Source organism: Aquarana catesbeiana, linkage group LG05 (genome assembly GCF_042186555.1).
Source record: "Aquarana catesbeiana isolate 2022-GZ linkage group LG05, ASM4218655v1, whole genome shotgun sequence".
NCBI classification, from domain to species: domain Eukaryota; kingdom Metazoa; phylum Chordata; class Amphibia; order Anura; family Ranidae; genus Aquarana; species Aquarana catesbeiana.
Window position 1 is genome coordinate 21,341,737 of NC_133328.1, and position 27,076 is coordinate 21,368,812.

Genomic DNA, 27,076 nt, shown 5'->3' on the forward strand with positions numbered 1-27,076 from the left:
GGAACAATTGACAGCGAAGTGTGAAAAGTCTTTTAAACGGTTGAAGGAGAGCCTGGTTAAAGCACTGGTGTTGGCCTACACTGATCCATCTAAACCGTATGATTACACGTGGACGCCAGCAGAGATGGTCTTGGGGGGGTGTTGTACCAAGAGTCGGAGGGGAGACCAACCAGTGGCCTATGTGAGTCACAGCCTCCCCCCCCTCCCCCCGAGATGAACTAACCTGTGCATAAATTGGAGTTCTTGGGCCTCAAGTGGGCTGTGGTAGATAAGCTACGCGACTATCTGTACAGGCTACCTTAGTGGTGAAGACAGACAACAACCCCTTGAACTACCTACTGTCCACTGCCAAGTTGGATGCCACTGGGCATCGGTGGTTGGCAGCTCTGTCTGAAATTCAGCTTGAAATATCGACCAGGTGTGGGAAACAGAGATGCTGACGCCCTTGATTTCCTGTGTCTGGAACCTGACCTCAATGGACAAAGTAATGTCCTGGTTGTGACAGATCATTTCACCTGATATGCTCAAGCTTTTCCCACTAGGGATCAACAAGCTAGTACTGTGGCAGACTCTAGTGGAGAAGTTCTTCGGTAATTACCGGTTGCAGCAGTGTTTGCATTTGGATCAAGGTTGGGATTTTAAGAGCAAACTGATCAGAAGATTATGTGAACTCTTAAACATAAAGAAATCCAGGACTACTGTAAGAGAAGTCCGGTTAACAGATGCGCATTGGCGCATTGGCGCACAGGCGCGGGCACACCAGCGCGTGCATAAAGAATAACATGTATTGGCGCATGCGTGTTACGTGCATGCATGTACCCAGAAGAAGAAGAACATCACCAAGCAGACACAATCCTGCTGGTCCAAAGTTTTCTTCTTCTACAAGTAGATCTGATCACCCAACTTAAACAGGCATCCACAAGGAATGTTCTACCACCAGGTGTTTGCTTCCAGGAACAAGAGGGGTTATTACTGAACAACCAAAAGGTGTTTGTACCCCCAAGTCTGCACCCCAAGATCCTTAGCCTGTGTCATGAGCATCGCTTGGCAGAACATTTTGGGGTAACCAAGACAGTAGAGCTAGTGCAATGGTCCTTTTGGTGGCCAGTTCTAAGGTCCGATTGCAAGGATTATGTCGGTACCTGAGGGGTCTGCACCAGAAAGAAAAATGATAAAACCAAATCCTGGGGTCTGTTAAAGCCATTACCCATTCCCAAGAGACCCTGGGAAATGATCAATATGGACTTTATTGTTGAGCTTCCGCCATCCGAAAGATTCACTACCATCTTTGTGATGGTTGACAGATTAACGAAGATGGCTCATTTTGTTCCTTTGTTAAGAACCCCTTCAGCAACAGAGACCGTCTGTACCTTCATCAAGGAAGTGGTTAGACTCCACGGGGTACACAGCAGCATCACCTCCGATCGAGGGGTACAATTTACATCCAGATTCTGGAAAGATCTTTGCAGGATACTAAAGATTTAAACTTGTTTCTCGTCAGCCTATCACCCCCAGACAAATGGCCAAACAGAATGCACCAATCAGACTCTGGAACAGTACCTTCGGTTCTTCTCATCCTTTGCCCAAGATGACTGGGCATCACTTTTACCCCTGGCAGAATTTGCATACAATGATGCAGTTCACTCGGCTACAGGACAAGCCCAGTTTTTTTGCAAATTATGGGTACTTCCCAGCCTTCCTACCCGACATCTTGCCTGGTTTCTGCAGTCCAAGAAAGGATAAGTGCTCTTCAGTCGAACAACAAGGTATTGCATAATGCCATTTCTAAAGCACAACAAAAACAAAGACAATAAACAATTCTTTGACAGGAAAAGAAGAGGAGATTTAAAACTTCAAAAAGATGACAAGGTCTGGTTATCCACTGCTAATTTAAAATTATCATGTACATCCAAGAAGCTCGGACCTAGATATATCGGTCCATTTCCTGTCAAGAGACAGATTAATCCAGCAGCCTACGAATTTTCACTCCAGAGACTTACAAAATTCACCCTGTCTTCCACGTGTCCATACTAAAAACCTCAAAGTTAGACCCGTTCCTTGGTCGTGAGTCAGGTCCACCAGCACCTGCTATAATCGATGGCAATAAATATGAGGTCGAGACAATTGTGGATTGTAGAAAAAGAAGGAACGTGATCCAGTTTTTAATTAAATGGAAAGGCTACGGACCAGAAGACAATTCTTGGTAACCAGAATCCAATCTTCATGCCAAGGGATTGATACGGACATTCTTCCAGGCTCACCCCGAAAAGAGGTTACAAATGGGCATCTGGAGGTTGCCCATTGGGGGGGCAATGTAAAAGAAGTCCAGTTAACAGACGCGCATTGGCGCGCAGGCGCGGGCACACCAGCGTGTGCACAAAGAATAACATGTATTGGCGCTTGCATGAGTGCGCGCGGGCGCGAGCTGGGGCACACATGCACGTACTGGCGCCAGACAGCCTATTTAAACTGAGCAATGACACATACACATTGCTGAGTGGTCTTTTAGCTTGTTCCTGTTAACCTGTGCCTTGATTTGTTCCAGTTAACTATGTTTGACCCGGCTTCACCTGTACCTTCCTTTGGACTTCCGCCTGCCTACGTGTGAACTTGGCTTGTGTTTGACTATGCTCCTGTCTCATGCTCTTGTACCTCGCTGCCTGACTGTGTACTGAACCCAGCCTGTATACTGTCTTAGCCTCAGTCTCACGCTCCTGTACCTGCTCTGCCCGGCTGTTGATGACCCCCTGGCTTATGTTCAGCAATGCTTCTGCCTGCTGATCCAGCGACACAGAGTTCCAGTTCTCAGTGGCTGTCCGGTGATCTACGATGATCAACTCTTGATTGGTTGTGGGTTTTTCCTTCGGAAGACGGTTCCATCGTCCCTGGTACTGAGGAAGAAGACTGTCAAAGAACACATTTTAGGAGGAGGATACGTCTTCCTTTGCCTGAAACTGAAACATCAGATTCTCACTCATAGTTACAAAGTTAGTCAGGTTGAAAAAAAGACACATAAAAACAAAGTCCATCTAGTTCAACCATAAAAAAAAAATATATATATCATACAATCCCATATACCCAATCCTATACCCACAGTTGATCCAGAGGAAGGCGAAAAAACCCCCCAGAAAAGCATGATCCAATTTGCTACAGCAGGGGAAAAAAATCCTTCCTGATCCCAGAGAGGCAATCAGATTTTCCCTGGATCAACTTTACCTATAAATGTTAGTACCCAGTTATATTCTGTACATTTAGGAAAGAATCCAGGCCTTTCTTAAAGCAATCTACTGAGCTGGCCAGAACCACCTCTGGAGGGAGTCTGATCCACATTTTCACAGCTCTTACTGTGAAGAAACCTTTCCGTATTTCCGTAAATCTCTTCTCATCTAGACGTAAAGAGTGCGACCTTGTCTTCAGTGTTGACCGTAAAGTGAATAACTCAACACCAAGTTCACTATATGGACCCCTTATATATTTATACATGGTGATCATATCCCCCTTAATCTCCTCTTCTCAAGAGTGAATAAATTCAGTTCCTCTAATCTTTCCTCAAAGTTTGGTTGCCCTTCTCTGCACTTTCTCCAGTTCCCTGATATCCTTTTTGAGAACTGGTGCCCAAAACTGAACTGCATATTCCAGATGAGGTCTCACTAATGATTTGTACAGGGGCAAAAAGATATCCCTCTTTCTTGAGTTCATAGCTCTCTTAATACAAGAAAGGACTTTGCTCACTTTAGAAACCCCCAGATCCTTCTCCACCATTGATTTCCCCAGTTGTACTCCCCCTAGTATGTATGATACATGCATATTCTTAGCTCCCAAGAGCATAACTTTACATTTATCAACGTTAAACCTCACCTGCCACATAGTCGCCCTATTTGTGCATTGAGGTCGGCTTGCAAATTGGAGACATCCTGTAAGGACGCTATTCCACTGCATAGCTTAATGTCATCTGCGAAGACAGAAATGTTACTTTTAATCCCAGACCCAATATCATTTATAAAGGTATTAAAAAGTAAGGGTCCCAGCACTGAACCTTAGGGTACACCACTTGGGGTGCACTCACCAAAGAGAGATGGGGGGGTCAAGATGGAACCCAGTGAAGTGCCTAGTATGATGGATACGCTCACTCCACCTACTAACAGTCCTGAACCAGAACCAGAGCTTGAACCAGAACCAGAGCTTGAACCAGAACCAGAGCTTGAAACAGGACTAGAGCCTGAAGTAGAACCTGAACCTTCTAGGGAACAGAACAGGGACCAGAACCACTGGAAAACATCTACTCAAGGTTGAGACAGAGGATATGCCCTCCAAAAAGACTGAGGTATGATACACTTAGAGGAGATTATGATGAACTCATACCTACTGCTCAACGTTCCAGTCAAGCACTTGCCTCCTTTATCAAACCTTTAGTAAAGGATGACCTTGATCCACCTCCTGACACTACTGGGTGGGCTACTAACTTGTTATTGGCCTAATACAAAATTTATATGACTTTGCCTGATGATGTATATAATTTACTGTTAGAAGATCCTTTGTTGGGTTAGTTGTTAGCCGCTGCAACTTCTAGTTTGCCAGATGATTAATTATTCAGTTCAGTTCAGTTCTTATGACATTGTAAAGTGATCCCACAGGTTGTGGTCTGTCTTTAGGGACCAAAGACTTTGAAGTGGGGGGAGGGAGTAGCCATGTGGATTACAATTTCATAGCACAGTGATCTTTCGGTGTTTCTATGCATTGCATGACCCTCTAGTGCCCAGTATTATCAACTGACGTCATGTTTGTGAGCCAAACTAAAGGGATTATGGGATGAGTAGTTCCTAAAACTGATAATTGCTTCGCATGACTATGCCCTTGGACTAAATACTCCAGAGATCTTTGCTACCATCAGAGAAATTTCTGGGAGGAGCTATAAAAGAAGCCAAAGCCCGACTCTGTGCTCTCTTCCTCCTGGGCCTGACGCGAGACAGATCTCTACGTGCATGGAGGTCGCGGCCTACCATGCGGTGTACAACATTTCAACCTGGATGAGAGGGGCCTAGCACTGCTTGCTGTCCATCAGACATCCATCCAACACCACTTCGGTTGCCTGCCAAGCTGTGTTCTGAGCTTCATCTGCTGTCCGGAAGGCATTAACTCTGCCTGGTCGTTGATGAGAGGGCAATCGCCCACCTTTAAATAGCCTTCCTTACGGTTTCACTGGGACGCTTTGCACAGAAATCTTTACTTTGGGAATGCTTTACTGAGCCTATCTTGAACACTGTGCATAGACACCTCTAGCTTCCATTCCAAGAAACCTTATTGCTTGCTGCTACCCCTTATTGGATAAAGTTAATGAGCTCCTACTGCAGCTGAAGACCATCAGATCTGCAACGGGGACATTGCTGTCATTATTGCTACAAGGGCCCTTATACCATTAGGTCCGACCTCTCATTAGGTTTAAAGGTTTATAGGCTGGCCGAGGTCTCTCTTTTTGAAATCTGTCAGTATAACCACTTAATCTTTGTTTATCCTTTTAGGTGCAAGCAGCATTCCACTGTACGTGTGTGTATATAATTGACGGTTTACCTACAAATATCTTGGCTTGTGGTATTCGGAGGAATTCCTTTGCTGAGTTGGCGCTGTTACCCAAAACTCAGCAGATCTATTACCTCCTCTTTGTGACAATATCTGCTTTGAACTGTTCTAGTAAATGTTATCAGAATATAAACACACAGAGTTGTCTGACTTGTTACTTTAACCACTTGCTTACTGGGCACTTAAACCCCCCTCCTGTCCAGACCAATTTTCAGCTTTCAGCGCTGTCGCACTTTGAATGACAATTGCACGGTCATACAACACTGTACCCAAATTTATTTTTTGTTAAAAAAATTTAAAAAGACCGAATTAAAAAAAAAAAAATATATATTTTTTTATATTTTGTTATAAGATTTTGCAAACAGGTAATTTTTATCCTTCATTGATGTACGCTGATGAGGCTGCACTGATGGGCACCGATGGGCTGCACTGATGGGCAATGATGGGCTGCACTGATGGGCAATGATGGGCTGCACTGATGGGCACCGATAAGGCGGCACTGGTGGGCACTGATAGGCGGCACTGGTAGGCGGCACTGGTGTGCACTGAGAGGTGGCACTGATGGGTGGCACTGAAGAGCATTGATAGGTGGCACTGGTAGGCACTGAGAGGTGGCACTGATAGGTGGCACGGATAGCTGGCAGTGATGGGCACTGATAGGTGGCAGTGATGGGCACTGATGGGTGGCAATAATGGGCACTGATAGGTTACACTGATAGGCAGCACTGCTAGGTGGCACTGATGAGGCAACGATTGGCACCATTGGTGGGCATTGATAGGTGGCACTTGTGGGCATTGATATGTGGCACTCATGGGCATTGATAGGTGGCACTGGCAGGTGGCACTGGCAGGGGGTACTGATTGGCACAGATGAGGCAGATGTGCCTCCTTCCTCTTCGAGACCGATGCCCCTTGCACATAAGCCGGTGATCGGCTTTTTTTTCTCCTCACACTGCCAGCGTGAGGAGAAATAAAAACGATTACTTAGCTTTTGGCTTTTGTTTACACATGTGATCAGCTGTCATTGGCTGACAGCTGATCACGTGGTAAGGGGCTGGGATCGGCCCCTTAATCGGATCTGTGATCACCGGAGTCTCGGTGACTCTGTGATCACAGCGCGCCCTGCGGGGAGCGCACAAAGGGGAGGACGTCATATGACGGCCTCCCAGAAATTCAGGCCGTCATTTGGCTATAGCGCGGACACGAAGAGGTTAAGGTGGTGCAAAGATGTCTGAACCCAGAGTGTCAGGTGGGTTGGACTGTTCATCAGGTCATGGCGGTGCAGATGAGCAGGTAAATCCAAGCAGTCCCTTAGGGGGCCGTGCTACATTTGCAACTGCCCTGTGAGATCCAGTAAGTCCTCTCCCCACAGCTCTATGCACCTCCAGATCCCTGGACCTTCCCCGACTCACCTTGTCCTGTGTGTCTCATTGCTGGTGGTGGAAGGGGAGGTCAAACTTCCAGCAATCGTTGATTCCGGGGCGTGCAGTTGCTTTATGGACATTACCTTAGCAAGGGACTTTCAGATCCCTCTTCAAACCAAGAAACATAAGCTTGAAATTCATTTGGCTGATGGCACCATTCCTAGATCCAGGCCCATTACGCAAGAAACTGTGCCGATACTTTCCTTAACTAACTCTGGCCATCAAGAATTTCGTTGTTTCCTTTGCTCACCTATATTTCCTGTGATTCTAAGTCAACTTACTGTCTTCAGCATTGCATTGTGGCTGAATCTGTGTCACCTACCAGCTGCCTCACCCTCCAGCCTGTTTCCAACGCCAGCCAAGATGTCCCTGCAGTCTACCACAGCTTCCTGGACGTTTTTGATAAAAAGAAAGCGGACATATTACCACTGCATTGTCCTTATGATTGTCCAATCAAGCTTCCCTTTAAACGAATGTTCCCGCTTTCAGAGACTGAGCCTGATACGCCAATACATTGACGAGAACCGTGAAAAGGGGGTTCATTCGTCCTTCATCTTCCCCAGCGGGTGCCGGAATCTTCTTTGTGGAGAAAAATGACCATACCCTCAGACCCCGTGTAGATTACCGAGAGCTTCACAAGATCACCATCAAAAACTGTCATCCTCTCCCTCTCGTTCCTGAGCTCTTCTAGAGATTTCGAAAAGATGCCCTCCCGGAAATCTGCGACTGCATTGTAGACGTCATTTGGCTATATAGCGTGGTCATGAAGAGATTAACCACTTACAGACCGGATTTGCCCTCTTAATGACCAGGCCATTTTTTGTGATACGGCACTGCCTTGCTTTACTTGACAATTGCGCGGTCGTGCGACGTTGTACCCAAACAAAATTGACGTCCTTTTTTCCCCACAAATAGAGCTTTCTTTTGGTGGTATTTGATCACCTCTGCAGTTTTTATTTTTTGCGCTATAAACAAAAAAAGAGCAACAATTTTGAAAAAAAACAAAACTTTTTTTTAACTTTTTGCTATAATAAATATCCAAAAAAAAAGTAAAAAAAAAAAACAATTTCTTCATCAGTTTAGGCCAATATGCATTCTGCTACATATTTTTGGTAAAGAAATTGCAATAAGCGTATATTGATTGGTTTGAGCAAAAGTTATAGCAGTGTTTCTCAACTCCAGTCCTCAAGACGCCCCATCGGGTCATGTTTTCAGGATTTCCCTAAAGCTGGCCATACACCTATAGATTATCTGCAGATTTTCTATGGTTAGATGGAAAAAGTGGAAGATTCCTCCATCCACACAGTTAAGCGAACATGGAGAAATCTGTTGCACTTTTTCCATCTAACCATAGAAAATCTGCAGATAATCTATAGGTGTATGGCCAGCTTTAGATAAAAATGGCTGTGGTAATTATTAAGGCAGGGAAACTGATCAAATCACCTGTGCAAAATAATGGAAGGTGAGAAAACATGACCTGTTGGGGTGCCTTGAGGACTGGAGTTGAGTTATAGCGTCTACGAAATAGGGGATAGATTTATGACATTTTTATTATTATTTTTTTAATATTAATGGCGGTGATCAGTGATTTTTAGTGGGACTGTGACATTGCGGCGGACAGATCAGACACTATTTTGGGACCAGTGACATTTATACAGCGATCAGAGCTAAAAACAGCCACTGATTACTGTATAAATGTCACTGGCAGGGAAGGGGTTAACACTAGGAGGCGATCAAGGGGTTAAGTGTGTTCCCTAAGGAGGTGTTTCTAACTGTGGGGGAGGGGACTGACTGGAGGAGGAGAGAGATCGCTGTTCCTGATCACTAGGATCAGCAGATCTCTCTATACTTCCCTGTCAGAACGAGGATCTGTCTGTTTACATTGACAGATCCCTGTTCTGGCTCTCGTTCCCGCGACCGCAGGTGGCTGGTGGACATCGTGGCCGCTGGCCACGCCCATCGGGTCCCTAAAGGAGCCGCCATACACCTACGGCGATTTGGGGGAACACGTCAACTTGCCGCCGTATAACGACGGCGGCTGGTCGGCAAGTGGTTAAAGTGTAAATAAATGCAAAACTTTTTTTGGGGGGGGGGGTTTGGACAGAGTGGAGAAGGGTTAGAACCCTCATTAGGTGTTTATTGCTGTCTGTGACCCCATTAGGGAGACTCACCCCCAATTTGTCCTGTTTACCGTTATCACTGAAAGTCAAAGAAAATCACAAATTTTGGGTTGTCACCAGAACAGGAATGGAGGGGAAATCTTGCAATGGGGGGGACACTAGTTCTAGTGACTCTCCTCACTTCCTGTTTTGGCTATGGGACAGGAAGTGAAGGGAAATCTCCCCAATGGGGACACAACATGGGTTATAACCCTCCTCTACTCTTATCCAGCCCTTAGATCTACGTTAAACGCGCCCCCTGCTGGCCAAACAGACCACGTGACAGCTTTCCCAGCTCTGCGCGTAATCTGCGCAGGAGCTTTTATACTCCAACCCATCCCCGCCCCTCTGTCATCCACGTCTCCTCCCGCCAATCACAGCGCGCCCGTCCCCGTCCTCCCCCCCTTCCTGGCCACGCCCGCCGCGGCTAACCCTCCAGTTGCCGGAGAGGAGGGCGGGGCCCCTTGGCGTAGTCCGGCGGGGTGTATGTAGAGGCCCCGCCCCTTGTTTATGTGGTGGCGGCCCGTCGTCCATGTTGGGAAGGTGAGGGGAGCGGAGTGCGGGGAGGACGGGGACCCCCCGGAGATCAGAGGAGAGCACCGGACTACATGCTGAGGAGGCAGGCACAGCGCCCGGAGCCCCGGGGGAGCCCACAGCCGCTCGCACCCGGCTAAAAGACTATCCCGACGGCCAGAAGAGGAGCGCCGAGCCACCCCCATGGACGGCACGTCCATCATCACCCAGCTCACCAACCCCAAGGAGGAGGCCGTCCTGTCCTGTGCCCAGGAGAAGGGTGAGACACCCGGGAGGGGGAGGGGCCTGCTATAGAGAATAAAGGCTGGACTGTGCCCAGGAGAAGGGTGAGACACCCTGAAAGGGGAGGAGTCTGCCATATATATATATACATATATATATATATATATAATGAAGGGGGCAGAGTGCTCTGAAGACTGAGGTGCCCGGGGGCGGTGTACTGTGGCCTTCAGAATAGTTGGACCTCCATGAAGGGGGTCCTGTGCCCAGGAGAAGGGTGGCAGGGTGCCTAGGAGAAGCAGATATTGCACCCAGGAAAAAAGTTGAATGCCCAGGAGAAGGGTCAGATGCCCAGGGAGGGGGGTACGTTGCCCAGGAGAAGGGTCAGATGCCCAGGGAGGGGGGTACGTTGCCCAGGAGAAGGGTCAGATGCCCAGGGAGGGGGGGGAAGTTGCCCAGGAGAAGGGTCAGATGCCCAGGGAGGGGGGGGAAGTTGCCCAGGAGAAGGGTCAGATGCCCAGGGAGGGGGGGGAAGTTGCCCAGGAGAAGGGTCAGATGCCCAGGGAGGGGGGGGGAAGTTGCCCAGGAGAAGGGTCAGATGCCCAGGGAGGGGGGGGGAAGTTGCCCAGGAGAAGGGTCAGATGCCCAGGGAGGGGGGGGGAAGTTGCCCAGGAGAAGGGTCAGATGCCCAGGGAGGGGGGGGAAGTTGCCCAGGAGAAGGGTCAGATGCCCAGGGAGGGGGGGGAAGTTGCCCAGGAGAAGGGTCAGATGCCCAGGGAGGGGGGTACGTTGCCCAGGAGAAGGGTCAGATGCCCAGGGAGGGGGGGAAGTTGCCCAGGAGAAGGGTCAGATGCCCAGGGAGGGGGGGAAGTTGCCCAGGGGAAAGGTCAGATGCCCAGGGAGGGGGGGAAGTTGCCCAGGGGAAGGGTCAGATGCCCAGGGAGGGGGGTACGTTGCCCAGGAGAAGGGTCAGATGCCCAGGGAGGGGGGTACGTTGCCCAGGAGAAGGGTCAGATGCCCAGGGTAAGATGCCCAGGGAGGGAGGTACGTTGCCCAGGAGAATAGTCAGATGCCCAGAGAGTGAGGTACAGTGCCCAGGAGAAGAGTCAGATGCCTAGGGAGGGAGGTTTGGGGCCCAGGAGAAGGGTCAGATGCCCAGGGAGGGGGGTATAGTGCCCAGGAGAAGCAGATATTTCAACCAGGAGAAAGGTGGCATGTCCTGGGAGGGATTAACTGTGGCCATGGAGGGGGCTATGGTGCCCAGGATAATGGGCGTGGAGGGGGTGTGGTGCCCAGGGAGAGGATACTGTGCTCAAAAGAATGATCTAATACCTGGGAAAGGGGGTGGTATGGTGCTCAAGGATTGGGATTTTATGCCCAGGAGAAGAGGATTTTGCACCCAGGAAAAGGGTGGAATGCCCTGTGAAGGGGGTACTGTTCCCATGGAGGAAATATGGTTTTCTAGGTACTTAGGGTTAAGGTCAGGTGCTTGGGGGGGAGGGGGGCTGTGCCTAGGGAAGGGGTATAATGTCTTTGAGAAGTGTCAGATGCCCCAGAAGGGGGTTCTGTTCTTAGGGGGATGCCCGAGGAAGAGATATAATGTCCAGGAGGGTGTACTGTGTCAGGGAGAAAGCTCAGACCTCTGGGTATAGGGGGCTGTCCTGGGGGGGTACTGTGCCCAGGAGAGGATTCCCATTCCCTAGGCAGGGGTACTGTGTCCAGAAGAGGATTCCCATTCCCTAGGCAGGGGTACAGTGCCAAGGAGAAGGTTTAGATGTCCATGAAGGTGGTATGGTGTCCAATGAATGGTTTAGTGGGGTACTGTGTTCAAAAGAAGCCTCAGATGTCCAGGCAGGAAGATATTGTTTCCTGGAGGTGGGGGGGGGGGGGGTGGTACATACCCAGGGAGGGCGTTTGGTATCCAAGAGACTGACTGCTGCCCTGAGAGGGGATGCTGTGCGCAGGAGGAGGGTCAGACCGTGGTGGGAGGGTACAATGCCCATGAGGATGCCTAGGGAAGAGGTATGGTGTCCAGGAGAAGGTCCAGATCCCCCAGGAGAAGGTTCTGATTTCCATTGGTAGGGTATTGTCCGGGGGGAAGGGGGGGGGGGTTCTACTGACCCAGGAGAGAAGTCCTATTCCCTAGGCAGAGTGTATTGTGCCCACAAGGACGGTCAGATGTTCAGGGAGATGGTAGTTATTCCAGGAGATGGGTCAGATGTCCAGGAAAAGGGTTGAATGCCCAGGGAAAGGGTATGGTACCAAGGAGAATGGGTCAGATGTTCATGAAGGGGGTATGATGCCCAGAAGGAGGATCAGATGTTTAGGAAAGGGGGATTGTGCCCAGGACAGAAGTTAGATGCCCAATGAGGGGGTACTGTTCCCTGTACTAAAGTCTCATACCCAGGAAGGGATCATGGTACCCTGGAGGTACCCAAGAGAATGTCACATGCACTTTGAGGGGGTAGTGTGCTCAGGAGGATGGTCGACCCCAGCGAGGGTGTAGTGTGCCCAAGAGGATGCCTAGGGAAGAGGTATGATGTCTAGAAGTGTCATATGCCCTCGGTACTTTGCCCAGGATAAGGGCCAGATGCCCAGGGAGAAGGTAGTGTGCTCAGCAGATGGGTCAGATGCCAAGTGCAAGGGTAGCATGCCGTTGGAACAGTCAGATGCCCAAGCAGTGGGCACTGTCCCCACTAGAAGCATCTGATAGCCAGGGTGGGTTACAGTGTCTAGAAGGAAGTTCAGATGTCCAGGCAGGAGGATATTGTGCCTTGGAGAAGGGGTACATGTCCAGGGAGAGGGTACCCAAGAGAAGGGTCTGATGTCTTGTGGGTGGGGTATTGTGCTCAGGAGGAGGGTCAGACCTCCTGGGAGGTGGTACCATGCTCAGGAGGATGTCTAGGGAAGAAGTATATTGTCTAGGAGAAGTGTCAAACACCCCGGGAAGAGAGAAAAGGTTCACATCTCTAGGGAGGGAGTACTGTACCCAGGAGAAGGGTAGGCCTAGTGTAGAGACTGTTATGTTTAGGAATAGGACCAGAGCCTGGAGCCAACTAGAAATCCCCGGCCCACCTGGGAAGACACCTTATGGCCCTATTTTTAGGGAAATCCTGAGCGCAGGAAGAACAGTGCTAGCTTGGTTGAATGTGTGGTAGGATAAGGGAGCACCCTACTTTAAGTGTGGGAGGGCCGCAGCCTGCTATAATGAGGTTAAAGGATGTCTAAATCAGCATTTCTCAACCTTTTTTTCAGCCTTTGCACCCATTAAAAGCATGCAAAATTCTGGGGCTCCCCGGTCTAAAATGTAACGCTCCCCTTTGCGTCAAGAGTTCCCCTCTCTGCCCCCCCCATCTTCGCATTAAGAGGTTGCCCCCCCCCCCCCCCCCCAACTTTACGTCTAGAGCAGGGATCTCCAAAATTTCTAAGCAAAGGGCCAGTTTCCTGTCCTTCAGACTTTAGTGGGGTCGGACTAGGGCCCATTGGGAGTAGAAAATGTCCTGATGTCCACGCATCAGTGGGAGTAAACCATGCCCCATCTTTGGTGTCAGTGAGAGGAATTATGTTGGTGTAATTTGGTGGGAAGAATTATGGCCCAACCTTGGTGTCACTGGGAGGAATAGTGTTCCATCGATGGTGTCAGCAAAGGGCTGCAGTTCGGAGGCCACTGGTCTAGAGGTTCCCTCTACTACTACCACCACCCCCCCACCCCCCTACGACTTCACGTCAAGAGGTTCCTTCTCTTCAAACATCCCCCCCACACCTTTGCATCAAGAGGTTTCTCTGCTCCTCCATATTCACGTCAAAGGGGTTTCTTCTCCAACCCGTCCACCCCCCACCCCAATGCTCGCATCTAGGGGTTCCCTCTACCCCCCCCGCCTTCGTTCCATACTGTACACCCCCCCCCCCCCCCTGCATTCGATTCAAGAGGTTTTCTCTTTCTCTCCAACATCCCCCTCCCCGGCCTTCACATCGTTGTGTCCTCTCCAAACCCAGGGGTTTTCCTAAATACTGCTGGCAGATCTGCATGCTTCCTTCCCCTGGATTAGTCATGGAGCTCCAAGGTGTGGGGACCTGAACGCCATCACCATAGCAATTAATTGCACCATGCGTCCTTGGCCCTAGAAGAACGTCGTTGGTTATGGTGTTGGCGGCCGGCCCACCCACCCCATAGCAACTCACAATGCTGATCCAGGGTCCTCACAGCAATCTGCGGTAACGCAGACGACACCCCATGGTACCATAGAACCTTGGTTGAGAAACCCTGATCTACAGACTGATCCAATTGGGCATGCCCTCATGGGTGTGGTCAAACACGGGATAGGTTGTCCATCATCGGGTAGCAATAACTATTACCATGAATGGGTTAGTTTACTTTGTGAAATATTTTGTGGCGGGATCCTGACTTGTTGAAGGGGTATAATTAGAATGTGGTCTTGTGTACTGTTCTCGTTTGAATTGTCCTACACTTCTTCTATGAGGGAAAGCTCAACTTGACAGCTGTCACTTTTTCACATTGTAAGTTGGATTCCAGTTTTTACTGTCTAACAGCTCTTTATGTAAGAGGATTTAATGAATCTGGCCCATGATATCCTGTGTGTTGCTGGTTTCTATTGTGACAATTTTGGAAAGCAAATCCCATCCATCATTTCAGCATCCAGCAAACGCTTCCTCGTTCGGCAAAAGCCAACACTCCGACCATCTGTGGCCAATTTTGCCTTTCGCGAAGGGAAGAATACATTTCTTTTGGCACCACAAAGGCTGTCAGATCTGTGTGCTGGATCGAAGTATTCCCATGTTCTCCTTAGTAATTATAACTGCGGATACGATTCACTGTAAGAGAAAACATCTTGTTTTGTAACATTTTCTCATTGAGATTGCTGTTAACTATGTGATGTGGTAGGTTAAGGGGTTGAACTGCTTTTACCGTAAAGAATCTCTACCTGTAAAAAAAGGCTTTCTATTATTTTTCTGTAACCATTTATCATTGGATATGTTTACATGTTAATCGTCTTCAAGATATCTGGTTTTTGTTTTCTATTTTGTTTTCTATTTCTGAACAAGACACAGTGGTGTAGTGGGTCGCACTCTCACCTAGCAGTAAAAAGGGGTCGCTGGTTTGAATCCCGACCACGACACTACATTCCTGGAGTTTGCATGTTCTCCCTGTGCCTGCGTGGGTTTCCTCTGGGTACTCCGGTTTCCTCCCACACTCCAAAGACATGCTGGTAGGTTAATTGGCTTCTGTCCCAAATTGGCCCCAGTATATGAATGTGAGTTTGGGGACCTTGGATTGTGGGCTCTTTGAGGGTAGGTACCAATGTGATTGTGCGATTGTATGTGTGGCGCGCTGCGTAAATTGATGGCGCTATATGGGTACCTTTGAATAAATAATATAATAGATGAGCATCTTAATGAGACACAATGTACAGGGATAGGGACAATTGTAGACCCACACTCACTCAGGTTGAACTGGATGGACTGGTGTCTTTATTCAACCTTACTAACTATGTAAGCCCGAATCCTTTTTTTTTTTTTTTTTTTACGCATTTTAACTGTGAGGGCTTGTTCACACCATCTGCGTTAATCAGCACAGGCTCAGCAATTGTTTTTTGTGTGCCCTGTTTACACTGCGTTGCTGCAAAGAGGTGCAGTGCGCTGCATGCATGCTGTTTTTTTTTTTATATGGCACGCACTACATCGCATGTCGCAATCGCATGGCGGCGCATAGACTTGAATGAACTGTCATTTTTCTTGGCAGTCACATGAGAGAGAGAGGCTCCTCCCCCTTACAGGAAACACAAACCCAGAGAGGGGGGTTCTTTTGTCTCCTGCATTCCTGTAGGCACATGCGCAGCTTTATTGCCAAAAGTATAGGGACGCCTGCCTGTACACGCACATGAGCTTTAATGGCATCCCAATCTTAGTCCGTAGGGTTCAATATTGAGTTGGCCCACCCTTTGCAGCTATAACAGCTTCAACTCACCTGGGAAGGCTGTCCACAATGTTTAGGAGTGTGTCTATGGGAATGTTTGACCATTCTTCCAGAAGCACATTTGTGAGGTCAGGAACTGATGTTGGACAAGAAGGCCTGGCTCGTAGTCTCAGCTCTAATTTATCCCAAAGGTGTTCTATTGGGTTGAGGTCAGGACCAGGCCAGTCAAGTTCCTCCACCCCAAACTCGCTCATCCATGTCTTTATGGACTTTGATTTGTGCACTGGTCCAAATTATTTGGTGGAGGGGGGATTATGGTGTGGGGTTGTTTTTTGGGGATTGGGATTGACCCCTTAGTTCCAGTGAAGGGGGCCAAGCATACCAAGTCGTCAGCATACCAAGAAATTTTGGACAATTTCTTGCTCCTAACTTTGTGGGAACAGTTTGGGGATGGCTCCTTCCTGTTCCAACATGACTGCGCGCCAGTGCACAAAGCAAGGTCCATAAACACATGGATGAGTGAGTTTGGGGTGGAGGAACTTGACAGACCTGCGCAGAGTCCTGACCTCAACCCGATAGAACACCTTTGGGATGAATTGGAGCAGAGATTGCGAGCCAGACCTTCTCGCCCAACATCAGTGCCCGACCTCACAAATGCACTCAGGTCAAACATTCCCATAGACACACTCCTAAACCTTGTGGACAGCCTTCCCAGAAGAGTTGAAGCTGTTATAGCTGCAAAGGGTGGGCCAACTCAATATTGAACCCTACGGACTAAGACGCCATTAAAGTTCATGTGCGTGTAAAGGCAGGCGTCCCAATACTTTTGGTAATACCCCTGTTATGTAACCTTTCGGTTTCCCTTACCGCCTGCTTTTTCTGCTGCCAGGTTGGTGAGGCTCATGTGGAAGTGAGGGGATCAACCAGGGGCTTCAGATGTGGGGACCAATAGTGATGTGTCTCAGGGCTGCCTTCTGCTTTCGGATGCTCCTGAGGTGGTAACGGCCATGTTTGTGTAGCACAGGTGAGGTTGGCGCAGAATCCAGGATGGCACATGCCAGGTGAGGCCTATTTAGAGGAGGGGGGCTCCTGATTGTTCCCTTCCCCTCCCTTCCTGAGGAGGTAGTGGGGTTGTTTGCCCTCCGCGATTCAATAAAATAAGAAAAAAAAAAACTAAGTAGAAACTGCAACAATGCCTTCGCACTTCCCTCTACGCAATGGAGACCAACCCACAATGTTTTGCCAGCAGGCTGGTGTGCACAAGCTTTTTTGTTCAAAAAGTTTCTTATTCTTGTACAGGATTTATATAGCGCCAACAGTTTGTGCAGCACCTTAGAACATGAGGGCAGACCGAATACAATTCTGAGGGCCCTGCTCTTTTTAGAGCTTACAATTTTATGATAAAGCAGAGGATATAACATTCACCATTTACATCTCTGACCAAGCCCTGGTGGTTGGGCGAAATGCGTCATGGTAGAAAAAGGTAATGGTAACTGTTGCAGTTCAAGGGTTAAGCAAGTATTGTGGCTGGTCAAATGGCGGCTGCTATCCTCAGAGAGCTGGCTCTGTAGTAGGCAAGAAGAAGGTAGAGAAGGAAGCGCCACCTGAGTGTAGTATTAGGGAAAGCTTTAATGACCCAGTATAAGGTCACACTTACAGGAAACAGAAGTTAAAAAGGCTCATCTGTGTTTATGATGGTCCATAGTATGGCCCTCAGATCCGGATCCGCTGGTGGTGCAGATCGTTGTGTCTCGGCCTGGAGCACGTCCTTTGCCCGTCAGGAAGAGGCTGGGGCCGGCGTGGAACATACTGATCCTTCAATTGGCCAATTGAAGGAGCAGTAGCTCCGAGCGTGTAGCCAATCCAGTCTCTCCCTTTGGTGGAAGTCCTCCCTGGAAGTGCTCCTGGAAGTAATCGCGTGACCCGTGACGTCACGTGCGTTCCACGCCGGCCCCAGCCTCTTCCTGGCGGCCACAGGATGTTCTTCAGGCACAACGATCTGCAGCCCTGCATCTCTGCAGCACCAACGGATCCGGATCTGAGGACCATACTACGGACCGTCATATACTCAGATGAGCCTTTTTAACTTCTGTTTCCTGTGTGACCTTATACTGTGTCATTAAATCTTTCTCTAATACTACACTCAGGTGGCGCTTCCTTCTCTACCTTCTTCGAAAACGCGTCATGGTGGCTATGGGAAGGAGTAGGGGCTGAGACCACCCTTAACACTATGTACACTTGGAGTTGTTGGTGTGCGGTGTCTTCTTATCTTTGGTTACAGTGCTTTCTGGATGAGCATATGGACACCCGCACCCTTTAGTGGTGGATTCATTACAGCAGTGGCATTGGCACCAGGAGCTGGTATACACAAAGCTTTATGAGATTCACCATAACGTTAACACTTAAATGAATTCCTATTGCTCCTGGGCTCCTCCAAATCGTCAAATTCAATTTTTTAATGCTCTAAATCAACTTCCTGTTAGATGGTGGCTACATTTTGTTCTCCATGGTCCCACTGTAGGTAGAGGAGTGCAGGTGGCCACAACTTACGTCCACTGCTTCCTCCAAACAAATTGTAATGGGGGGTAAAAGGAGAGGTTCTATACACGGCTGGTGTTTGTTCTGCCTTCTGCAGCCCCCATTCATTTAGGCAAGAAGGCCCACTGGTATTTGGTTGCCCCCAAGTTGTATAACACAATGTTATAATTAGTGGCCAGACAGCACTGGGACTGAACGAATGAGACAAAGATTACCTGTAGTGTTGAGGCTGGTCAGGCAGTGAACAGCGACTAGTAGTAGAATCCTGGGAGAGTCCAAGGGTCAGGGCAGGTATTAGGCAAGAGTAGTCCTGAAAACCGTTCTGAGGTCAGGTTAGGTAGCAAACGAGCGTAATCCAGTAGGCGGTTCCGAGGTCGAGGCAGATAGCAAGCATAGTCCGGTAAACCATCCGAGGTCAGGTGCTCTCTGGATTTTCGCCTGAAATCTGACTACTAAGCAAAGGTCAGTATTGAAAAAAAGCAATGACGGTTAACACAGCAGGGTTCAACAAGAAAGGAGGCCAGGAGGAAGGTGCACCACTGCTGGTCAGTTGGGGCAAGGCCTGGTCCTGCCGAGACGAAAGCGCAAGCCCGTGGTTGTGTAGGAATATGGCTCATCCTCCCAAACAGCCGCATTATTATTAATACTGTACAGCAGTATTATTAAGATGTTTGGATTTCTTGTGTGGTTTTCTTTCATATTGTTGAGGTCTTAGGTGCTTCATTCATGAATCACTGGCTGTCTTTTGAAGGCATGAAAATAAACAAGCATTTTAGGCATGCCTTGGCTTCAGTGGATGACAGTCTGTTTTGAGTTTGTACAGATAAGTTGTATGTACGGGTCTGTTTTATTCCTTGAAGATCGGCCTTCTATAATGAACCAAGAAGGTTGGACTTTGCAGGTTGAACAACAGTAATTGTTCAACCTTGTTTGCGGTTGCTCCGCGGTGGTGTGGCATTTTTAGGGCTTTAAAACAGGCGGTGAGGAGCCAACGTATCGTCTCCTCGCCGCCTGTCAAATTCCTCTATAAAGCGATCCACTGCATGTGTAAATGAGCCTTATGGCCCGTACACACGATCCGAAATATGGGCGAAAAATACCGCTTTCGACTCGATCGCACAATAATCGGATCGTTGGTATAGAGCTTTCGAGAGCCGATGACAACAGTTCATCCGAATAATTATTATTATTATTATTATTATTATTATTAATAATAATTTATTTATTTTTTTTTATTATTCAATCGGACAAGCGTGAAAATTTTCCTTGTACGATACCAAATCGTACGATTTTCGTTTAGTCAGTACAGTTGTCTGAAAATACAATACAAATATATTATGACACATTACATCAATTCTGATTTTATATATATATATATATATATATATATATATATTACTTTTTTTTTTTTCCTCTGTTGTGCGAGAATGTTTTCTTAACTTTAGTTACATAGTAGGCGAGGTTGAAAAAGACACAAGTCCAACCTATTTGTGTGATTATATGTCAGTATTACATTGTATATCCCTGTATGTTGCGGTCGTTCAGGTGCTTATCTAATAGTTTTTTTAAACTATCGATGCCCCCCACTGAGACCACCGCCTGTGGAAGGGAATTCCACATCCTTGCCACTCTTACGGTACAGAACCCTCTACGTAGTTTAAGGCTAAACCTCTTTTCTTCTAATTTTAATGAGTGGCCACGTGTCTTGTTAAACGGTATTTGTGTATTGAAATCATATCCCCTCTCAAGTGTCTCTTCTCCAGAGAGAATAAGTTCAGTGCTCGCAACCTTTCCTCATAACTAATATCCTCCAGACCCTTTATTAGCTTTGTTGCCCTTCTTTGTACTCGCTCCATTTCCAGTACATCCTTCCTGAGGACTGGTGCCCAGAACTGGACAGCATACTCCAGGTGCTGCCGGACCAGAGTCTTGTAGAGCGGGAGAATTATCGTTTTATCTCTGGAATTTTATATTTTTTTACATTGAACCGTGTTTGCCATGTAGTTGCCCACTCCATTAATTTGTTCAGATCTTTTTGCAAGGTTTCACCATAACATTAACACTTCGTTAATCCGCTTTTTAATGCATGCCAATATTCTGTTTGATTTGTTAGCAGCAGCTTGGCATTGCATGCCATTGCTGAGCCTATCATCTACTATTACCCCCAGGTCCTTTTCCATCCTAGATTCCCCCAGAGGTTCTCTTCCCCAGTGTATAGATTGCATTCATATTTTTGCCACCCAAATGCATTATTTTACATTTTTCTACATTGAACCTCATTTGCCATGTAGTTGCCCACCCCATTAATTTGTTCAGATCTTTTTGCAAGGTTTCCACATCCTGCAGAGAAGTTATTGCCCTGCTTAGCTTAGTATCGTCCGCAAATACAGAGAATACAGAGATTGAACTGTTTATCTCATCCTCCAGGTCGTTTATGAATAAATTAAATAGGATTGGTCCCAGCACAGAACCCTGGGGGACCCCACTACCCACCCCTGACCATTCAGAGTACTCCCCTTTTATCACCACCCTCTGAACTCGCCCTTGTATACAGTTTTCAATCCATGTACTCGCCCTATGGTCCATACCAACAGACCTTTTTTTTGTACAGTGAACATTTATGGGGAACTGTGCCAAATGCTTTTGCAAAATCCAGATACACCACGTCTACGGGCCTTCCTTTATCTAGATGGCAACTCACCTCCTCATAGAAGGTTAGTAGATTGGTTTGGCAAGAACGATTCTTCATGAATCCATGCTGATTACTGCTAATGATACCGTTCTCGTTACTAAAATCTTGTTTATAGTCTCTTATCATCCCCTCCAAGAGCTTACATACTATTGATGTTAGGCTAACTGGTCTGTAATTCCCAGAGATGTATTTTGGACCCTTTTTAAATATTGGGGCTACATTGGCTTTTCTCCAATCAGCTGGTACCATTCCAGTCAGTAGACTGTCAGTAAAAATTAGAAACAATGGCCTGGCAATTACATGACTGAATTCCCTAAGTACCCTCGGGTGCAAGCCATCTGGTCCTGGTGATTTATTAATGTTAGGGTTCCTAAGTCTAATTTCAATAATGTCCTCTGTTAACCATGGAGGTGCTTCCTGTGTTGTGTAATGAGGATAAACACTGCAGTTTTGGTTACTGAAGCCCCCCGATTCACTCGTGAAGACTGAGGAGAAGAATAAATTCAATACCTTCACCATCCCCTCATCCTTTGTAACCAGATGTCCTTCCTCATTCTTTATGGGGCCAATATGATCTGTCCTCCCTTTTTTACTGTTTACATACTTAAAGAATTTCTTGGGATTTTTTTTTTGCTCTCCTCCGCTATGTGTCTTTCATGTTCTATCTTAGCCGTCCTTATTGCACCCTTACATTTCTTGTTGCATTCTTTATGCCCTCTATGCATGAAGGTAAAAAAACTTTCAGTACGCAACTCCCTTTGCAGCCAGATCGAGATCCAGCGATGTGCATGAGAGCGGCTGCTCTCTTGGATGTCTCTCAGAGGAACAGCAGCTCCTTCTTCTGTCGGTCACAGCTCACAGCCAATGAGGAAAAAGCGAGGGGCAGGGTCGGGCCCCGTACTGTGTGTCTTATGGACACACAGAGCATGGCTCAGGAGCAAGCATGCATGAGTGCCCCCACAGCAAGTGGCGAAGAGGAGGGGCCAGGGGTTCTGACGGGGGGATTTAAGTGGCGGATCAAGGCTACTTTGCGCATAACCATAACCATTACACAGAGCAGGTAAGTATAACATGTTTTTGCTGGTATTTTTTGAATTATTTGTTAAAAAACAATAAAAAAATTTAGTATCACTTTTTTTTCCCCCAAAAGTGGAAATAAAGTTTTCTGGTACAATGTTTTTATTGAGATATGAAAAGGGGGAAACCAGATTTGTTATATTTGTTATCTGGTTTCCCCTTTTTTATATCTCAATAAAAACATTGTACCAGAAATAAACTTTTCATTCTGGAAAAAAAAAAGTTACATTCAAGGCGTGCCATTATTAACTCTCAGTTGCTTGTGCTCTCAAATGAGCTGTCAAGCCATAAAATGGCCAGTATTTTAGCTGATCACATGTGCAGTACCTTGGCAACTGCAGATCAGAGGCCAAGATGGCTGCTTCCTTGGCTGTAAACAATAGGAGGGTTTAGTTTTGCTTTAAATTTAACGCATGCCTTGAATATCTATTTATTTATTAGTGTGCTTATGTTGGCTCTCAACCGAACTGGCAAGCCATCAAATAGCCAATCTCCTAGCTGATCACATGTAGCACCATGCCATCTGCAGGTCAAGCGGACGCTAAGATGGCAGCTTCTTGGTGGTAAAGGATAACAAGGTTTAGTTCCACTTTAACCGGTTCCCGACCGGCGCACGCCAATGTATGTCGGCAGAATGGCAGGGCTGGGCAAATGGGCGTAACCGTATGTCCCTTTAAATTTGCCGCCGTGCCATTGCGCACTGGGAGCTCCGTGAGTCGGGTCGCGGGTTCCGCGGACTCGATCGCCGCGGGGATACCCGCGATCGCCTCATGGAGAGGACGAACGGGGAGATTCTAATGTAAATAAGCATCTTCCCGTTCTGCCTAGTGACAGTGTCACTGATCTCTGCTCCCTGTGATCGGGAGCAGAGATCAGTGACATGTCACATGTAGCCACGCCTCCCCCCACAGTTATAAACACTCCCCAGGACATACTTAACCCCTAAACTGCCCCCTAGTGGTTAATCCCTTCACTGCCAGTGTCATTTACACAGTAATCAGTGCATTTGTATAGCACTGATTGCTGTATAAATGACAATGGTCCCAAAAATGTCCGATGTGTCCGCCATAATGTGGCAGGCATGATAAAAATCGCTGATCGCCGCCATTACTAGTAAAAAAAAAAAAATAATAAAAATGCCATAAAACTATCCCCTATTTTGTAAACGCTATAACTTTTGCGCAAACCAATCAATAAACGCTGATTGCGATTTTTTTTTTTTTTTTACCAAAAATGTGTAGAAGAATACGTATCGGCCTAAAATGAGGAAAAAAAGTTTTTTTTAAATATTTTTTGGGGATATTATAGCAAAAAGTAAAAAAAAAATGCGTTTTTTCAAAATTGTCGCTATTTTTTTTTTTGTTTATAGCGCAAAAAATAAAAACCGCAGACGCGATCAAATCCCACCAAAAGAAAGCTCTATTTGTGGGGGGAAAAAAGGAAAAAAAATTTTGTTTGGGTGCAACGTTGCACGACCGTGCAATTGTCAGTTAAAGCGACGCAGTGCCGAATCGCAAAAAGTGCTCTGGTCAGGAAGGGGGTAAATTCTTCCGGGGATGAAGTGGTTAAGACCTGAGAATAATTTAAAGCTGAATTTTTTCAAACTTTTGCGTAGGTCCCACTATAGATGTCCCGTCACACTATGTAGTTGCTGTAACGTATAGGGGATTTACCGTAATTTTGCTTTACTCGAATACTCATTATGTGCATTGGTGTGGTTCAATGCTATTCATTTCAGGGGCATACTGGCACATCGGACCAACTGCTGATATTTTGTTCTCCTGGGAACTCCGGCACGGAGGGCTTAACCTTCACCAGATTTCCCACCTGCTGTGGCATCTTTGGCTTATTGCCCCTTTCTTCATCTGATTTCTTACATTCTGCATTACATAGAATACTGGAGAGGAGGGATCTAAGAAGCCAAGAGGGTCTTCTCACAAGTGACATTTCGGAGTTGAGCAGGCTGACTCTTTTTAACGATCACCTGTACTTTGAAATCTGTGTCCAGTAATGGCAAGCTGAGAGGACTACTTCCCGGTGTTGCCCGTGGTTCTCTTGCAGCTGATCTTTTTCCTATGTTTTGAGCTCAACTCTGGGAAACTTGAAAATGCCTCCTTACAGTGGGGCTGTGCCCGTACAATCTCAATCCAGCAATGTGCACTAGAGCGGAGGCTCTCTCCCTCTTCATTGGCTCAGACACACCAGAAAGGAGGGAGCGAGGGGCCAAGCTGTGCTCTGTGTGTCAATGGACACACAGAGCCACCTCAGGAGCAAGCATGCACGACCCTGTGACCAGCGGTCTGTTTATGGGGGGCTCTCGTGAGGGGGGGGGGGAGCCAGAAGCACCGGCAAGGGACTCAACAGGAGGGGGATCGAGGGCTGCTCTGTGCAAAATCTGAATGTCTACAATCACTTTAAGGTCTAGCGGGCACAGAAGGGAAGACTTACTTCCCTGAGCCTCCTCTGTGCAGCAAGACCGGTCCCCGCAGTGTATACTCCCCCATGCTTGAGTGGTCGAAGGTCCTTCTGACCCCAACAAGGCCAACTCAGAGTCCACAGCACTGCAGTGACCGCGATGATGCTGAGCGACAGTCCACTGCCAGAGCAGCTGGGAGGGAGCAGAGAATCGGGTAAGTAAAATGCTTTTATTCTTCCCTAGATCTAAAACATTTTTTAACAAACATACTTAATTTCTCTGTGTAATGGTTTTGCACAGAGCAGCCCTGCTCCTTTTTCTCGGGTCCCCCCACCAGTGCTACTGACCCCTTCCCTCACCGAGTGCCTCCAGAGCAAGCTGCTTGCACTTGGGGGCACTGGAGCGTGCTTGCACCCGAGCCACCTCTGTGTGTCTGAGGCCCCGCGCGCCCCCCCCCCCCCCACTCCTTCCTCAAGCTGCGTTTTGACAGTGGCCCCCACTGCTGTGTGTCAGCCAATGGGGAGGCAGAGACCCAGAAGAGCTTCTGCTCTCATGCACATCGTTGGTTTGGGTTCAGGTGCATATAAGAAGGGGGAAGGGGCTTTACAAACACTTTAACTGCTTCCCGCCCGCCATATTGTCAAATGATGGGCAGGGGCACTTGCGATCTAAAGGCCCTCCCTCTCTTGCCGTGCATGCGCACTGGGGGGGGAGGGCACATGGCAATTGGTGGGGCGCTCTGTCCCTGGGACACAGCATATCACCCATCCCGGTAAAGAACCGATGACTATGCTCTTCTACCCATGGGATCAGCTGTGTCCATTCACAGCTGATTACATGTAAACAAGGAAATGCCGGTTATCGGCATTCCTCTCCTCACGCTGACAGCTTGTGAGGTGAGCCAATCAGCGGCATTTCCTCACAGGAAGATCTGCACAGATCAGTGCTTTGATCATCATTGCCCTGGTTATCAGTGCAGCCCCATCAGTGATGCCAATCGGTGCCCATGCTGCCTATAAGGGCCCCATTATTGCCAGCCCATCAGTGCCGGTTCATTAGTGCAGCCTCATCACCGCACATGAAGAAAAAAAATGACTTATTTACAAAAATTTTATAACCGAAACTAAGAACTTTTTATATTTTCCAAAAGTTTTGGTCTTTTTTTCATTTAGCAAAAAAAAAAAAATAAAATAAACAGTTTAAATGCCACCAAAAGAAAGCTCTATTTGTCACCAAAAAAATGATAAAAAAATTAGTTTTTTTTATATAGTATTGCATGGACCATGCAAATTGTCATTCAAAGTGCCACAGCGATGAAAGCTGAAAATTGGCCTGGGGAGTAAGGGGGGTGAAAGTGCCCGGTAGGCAAGTGGTTAACCTTTGGGATGCGGGCACAGCTCCTCTGCAAGAGGGAGTTTTTTAGACTTCTTGGATTCTAGAATGTCTCTGTGGGGGGGTCGACCATCTTGGTAGTGGAGCAGGGCTTTGCTTCCCCCGCCATACCGGAGATGCTCCCCTGATGACTAGTGGGAGAAGTATGTAAGAAGCAGCAGTGAGGGAGGCACCTATCTACAGAATGAAAGAAGCCGGGAGATCTGGTACTGCAGGTCCTTCTCCGGAAAGGAGGACCATGGACCAGCACGGCAGTCATCACATCTATTGAGATTAGCAGTCAGAAGCACCAGTGCTTTGGATTGCACACTGCAGGTACACCGCTATGAGGTCCAAGGCACAGGAGGTGCTCCGATATTTTTAAGCAACAATTTCAAGACAAAAGGAAGACCTTTTCAGGCTACAGCCAAGGCACAATCCACCTATCTTCATAATTCCTTCAAGATGGCAAGTCTTCTTTTTTTTTGCGTTCAGGTCCACCTTTTAAGTGTTTGTTTTCAAGCATGAAATGCAGGTTGTTGATATAAATAGAATGGGAAACCACCCAACCGCACTGTGCTTACTCTCTTCGGCTGTTAAAGCCTTTTGTTGCAGAGTTGATCCTTCATAAAGCTCTTTGCTTTCCCTTAGGTGTTGGTTATGAGAACCTAATTGTGGTGATTTGTCATCATAACTGTCCCAGGCTTTTATCTAAGTAGCCTGGAAACTAGTCCTGGAAGCAGCAGTTTAGAGGATCTTTGTGGTTAATAACCAGGATTGTTGGAAGTAATTGATGGAGAGGCTCTCGCCAATTAGTCCGTCAGCATGAGGAGGGAATATATTCTCATCCTTGTGCAGCTTGGGGACCTTGTCTATGTGTAGGAGAGTTTTGTGTATTTACAATTGGAGACCAGTGTGATGGAAAAGGTCCCTTGGCCTACTAGCTGTTGGATTACATATCCCGGCTTACGCTGCCAACATTTCTAAAGTAATAGCGTGTAATGGAAAAGTACGTATTTGGTCTATCAAATGCCAAGCAACCACAGCATAATAAAAATAATAAAGCGGAAGTAGAGACAAAACTTTTCTCTTTTTAAAAGATATATTCGGCTTTCATTACATGTTTACACCCCC

The 27,076-nt window shown here is 47.4% G+C and overlaps 1 protein-coding gene across 2 annotated transcripts in view; it reads left to right on the forward strand.

Annotated features, from left to right (window-relative positions):
- Positions 1–9,613: 9,613 nt before the first annotated feature.
- Positions 9,614–27,076, forward strand: part of CTDSPL (CTD small phosphatase like) — a 127,833-nt gene continuing 110,370 nt past the window's right edge. Inside the window, exon 1 of one of the 2 annotated variants that reach the window (XM_073629507.1) lies at positions 9,614–9,953. In XM_073629507.1, coding sequence (XP_073485608.1) covers positions 9,878–9,953 — 76 coding nt within the window. In that variant the 5' untranslated portion in view covers positions 9,614–9,877. The remainder of the gene's footprint in view (positions 9,954–27,076) is intronic. The other variant, XM_073629508.1, reaches the window with a different exon arrangement.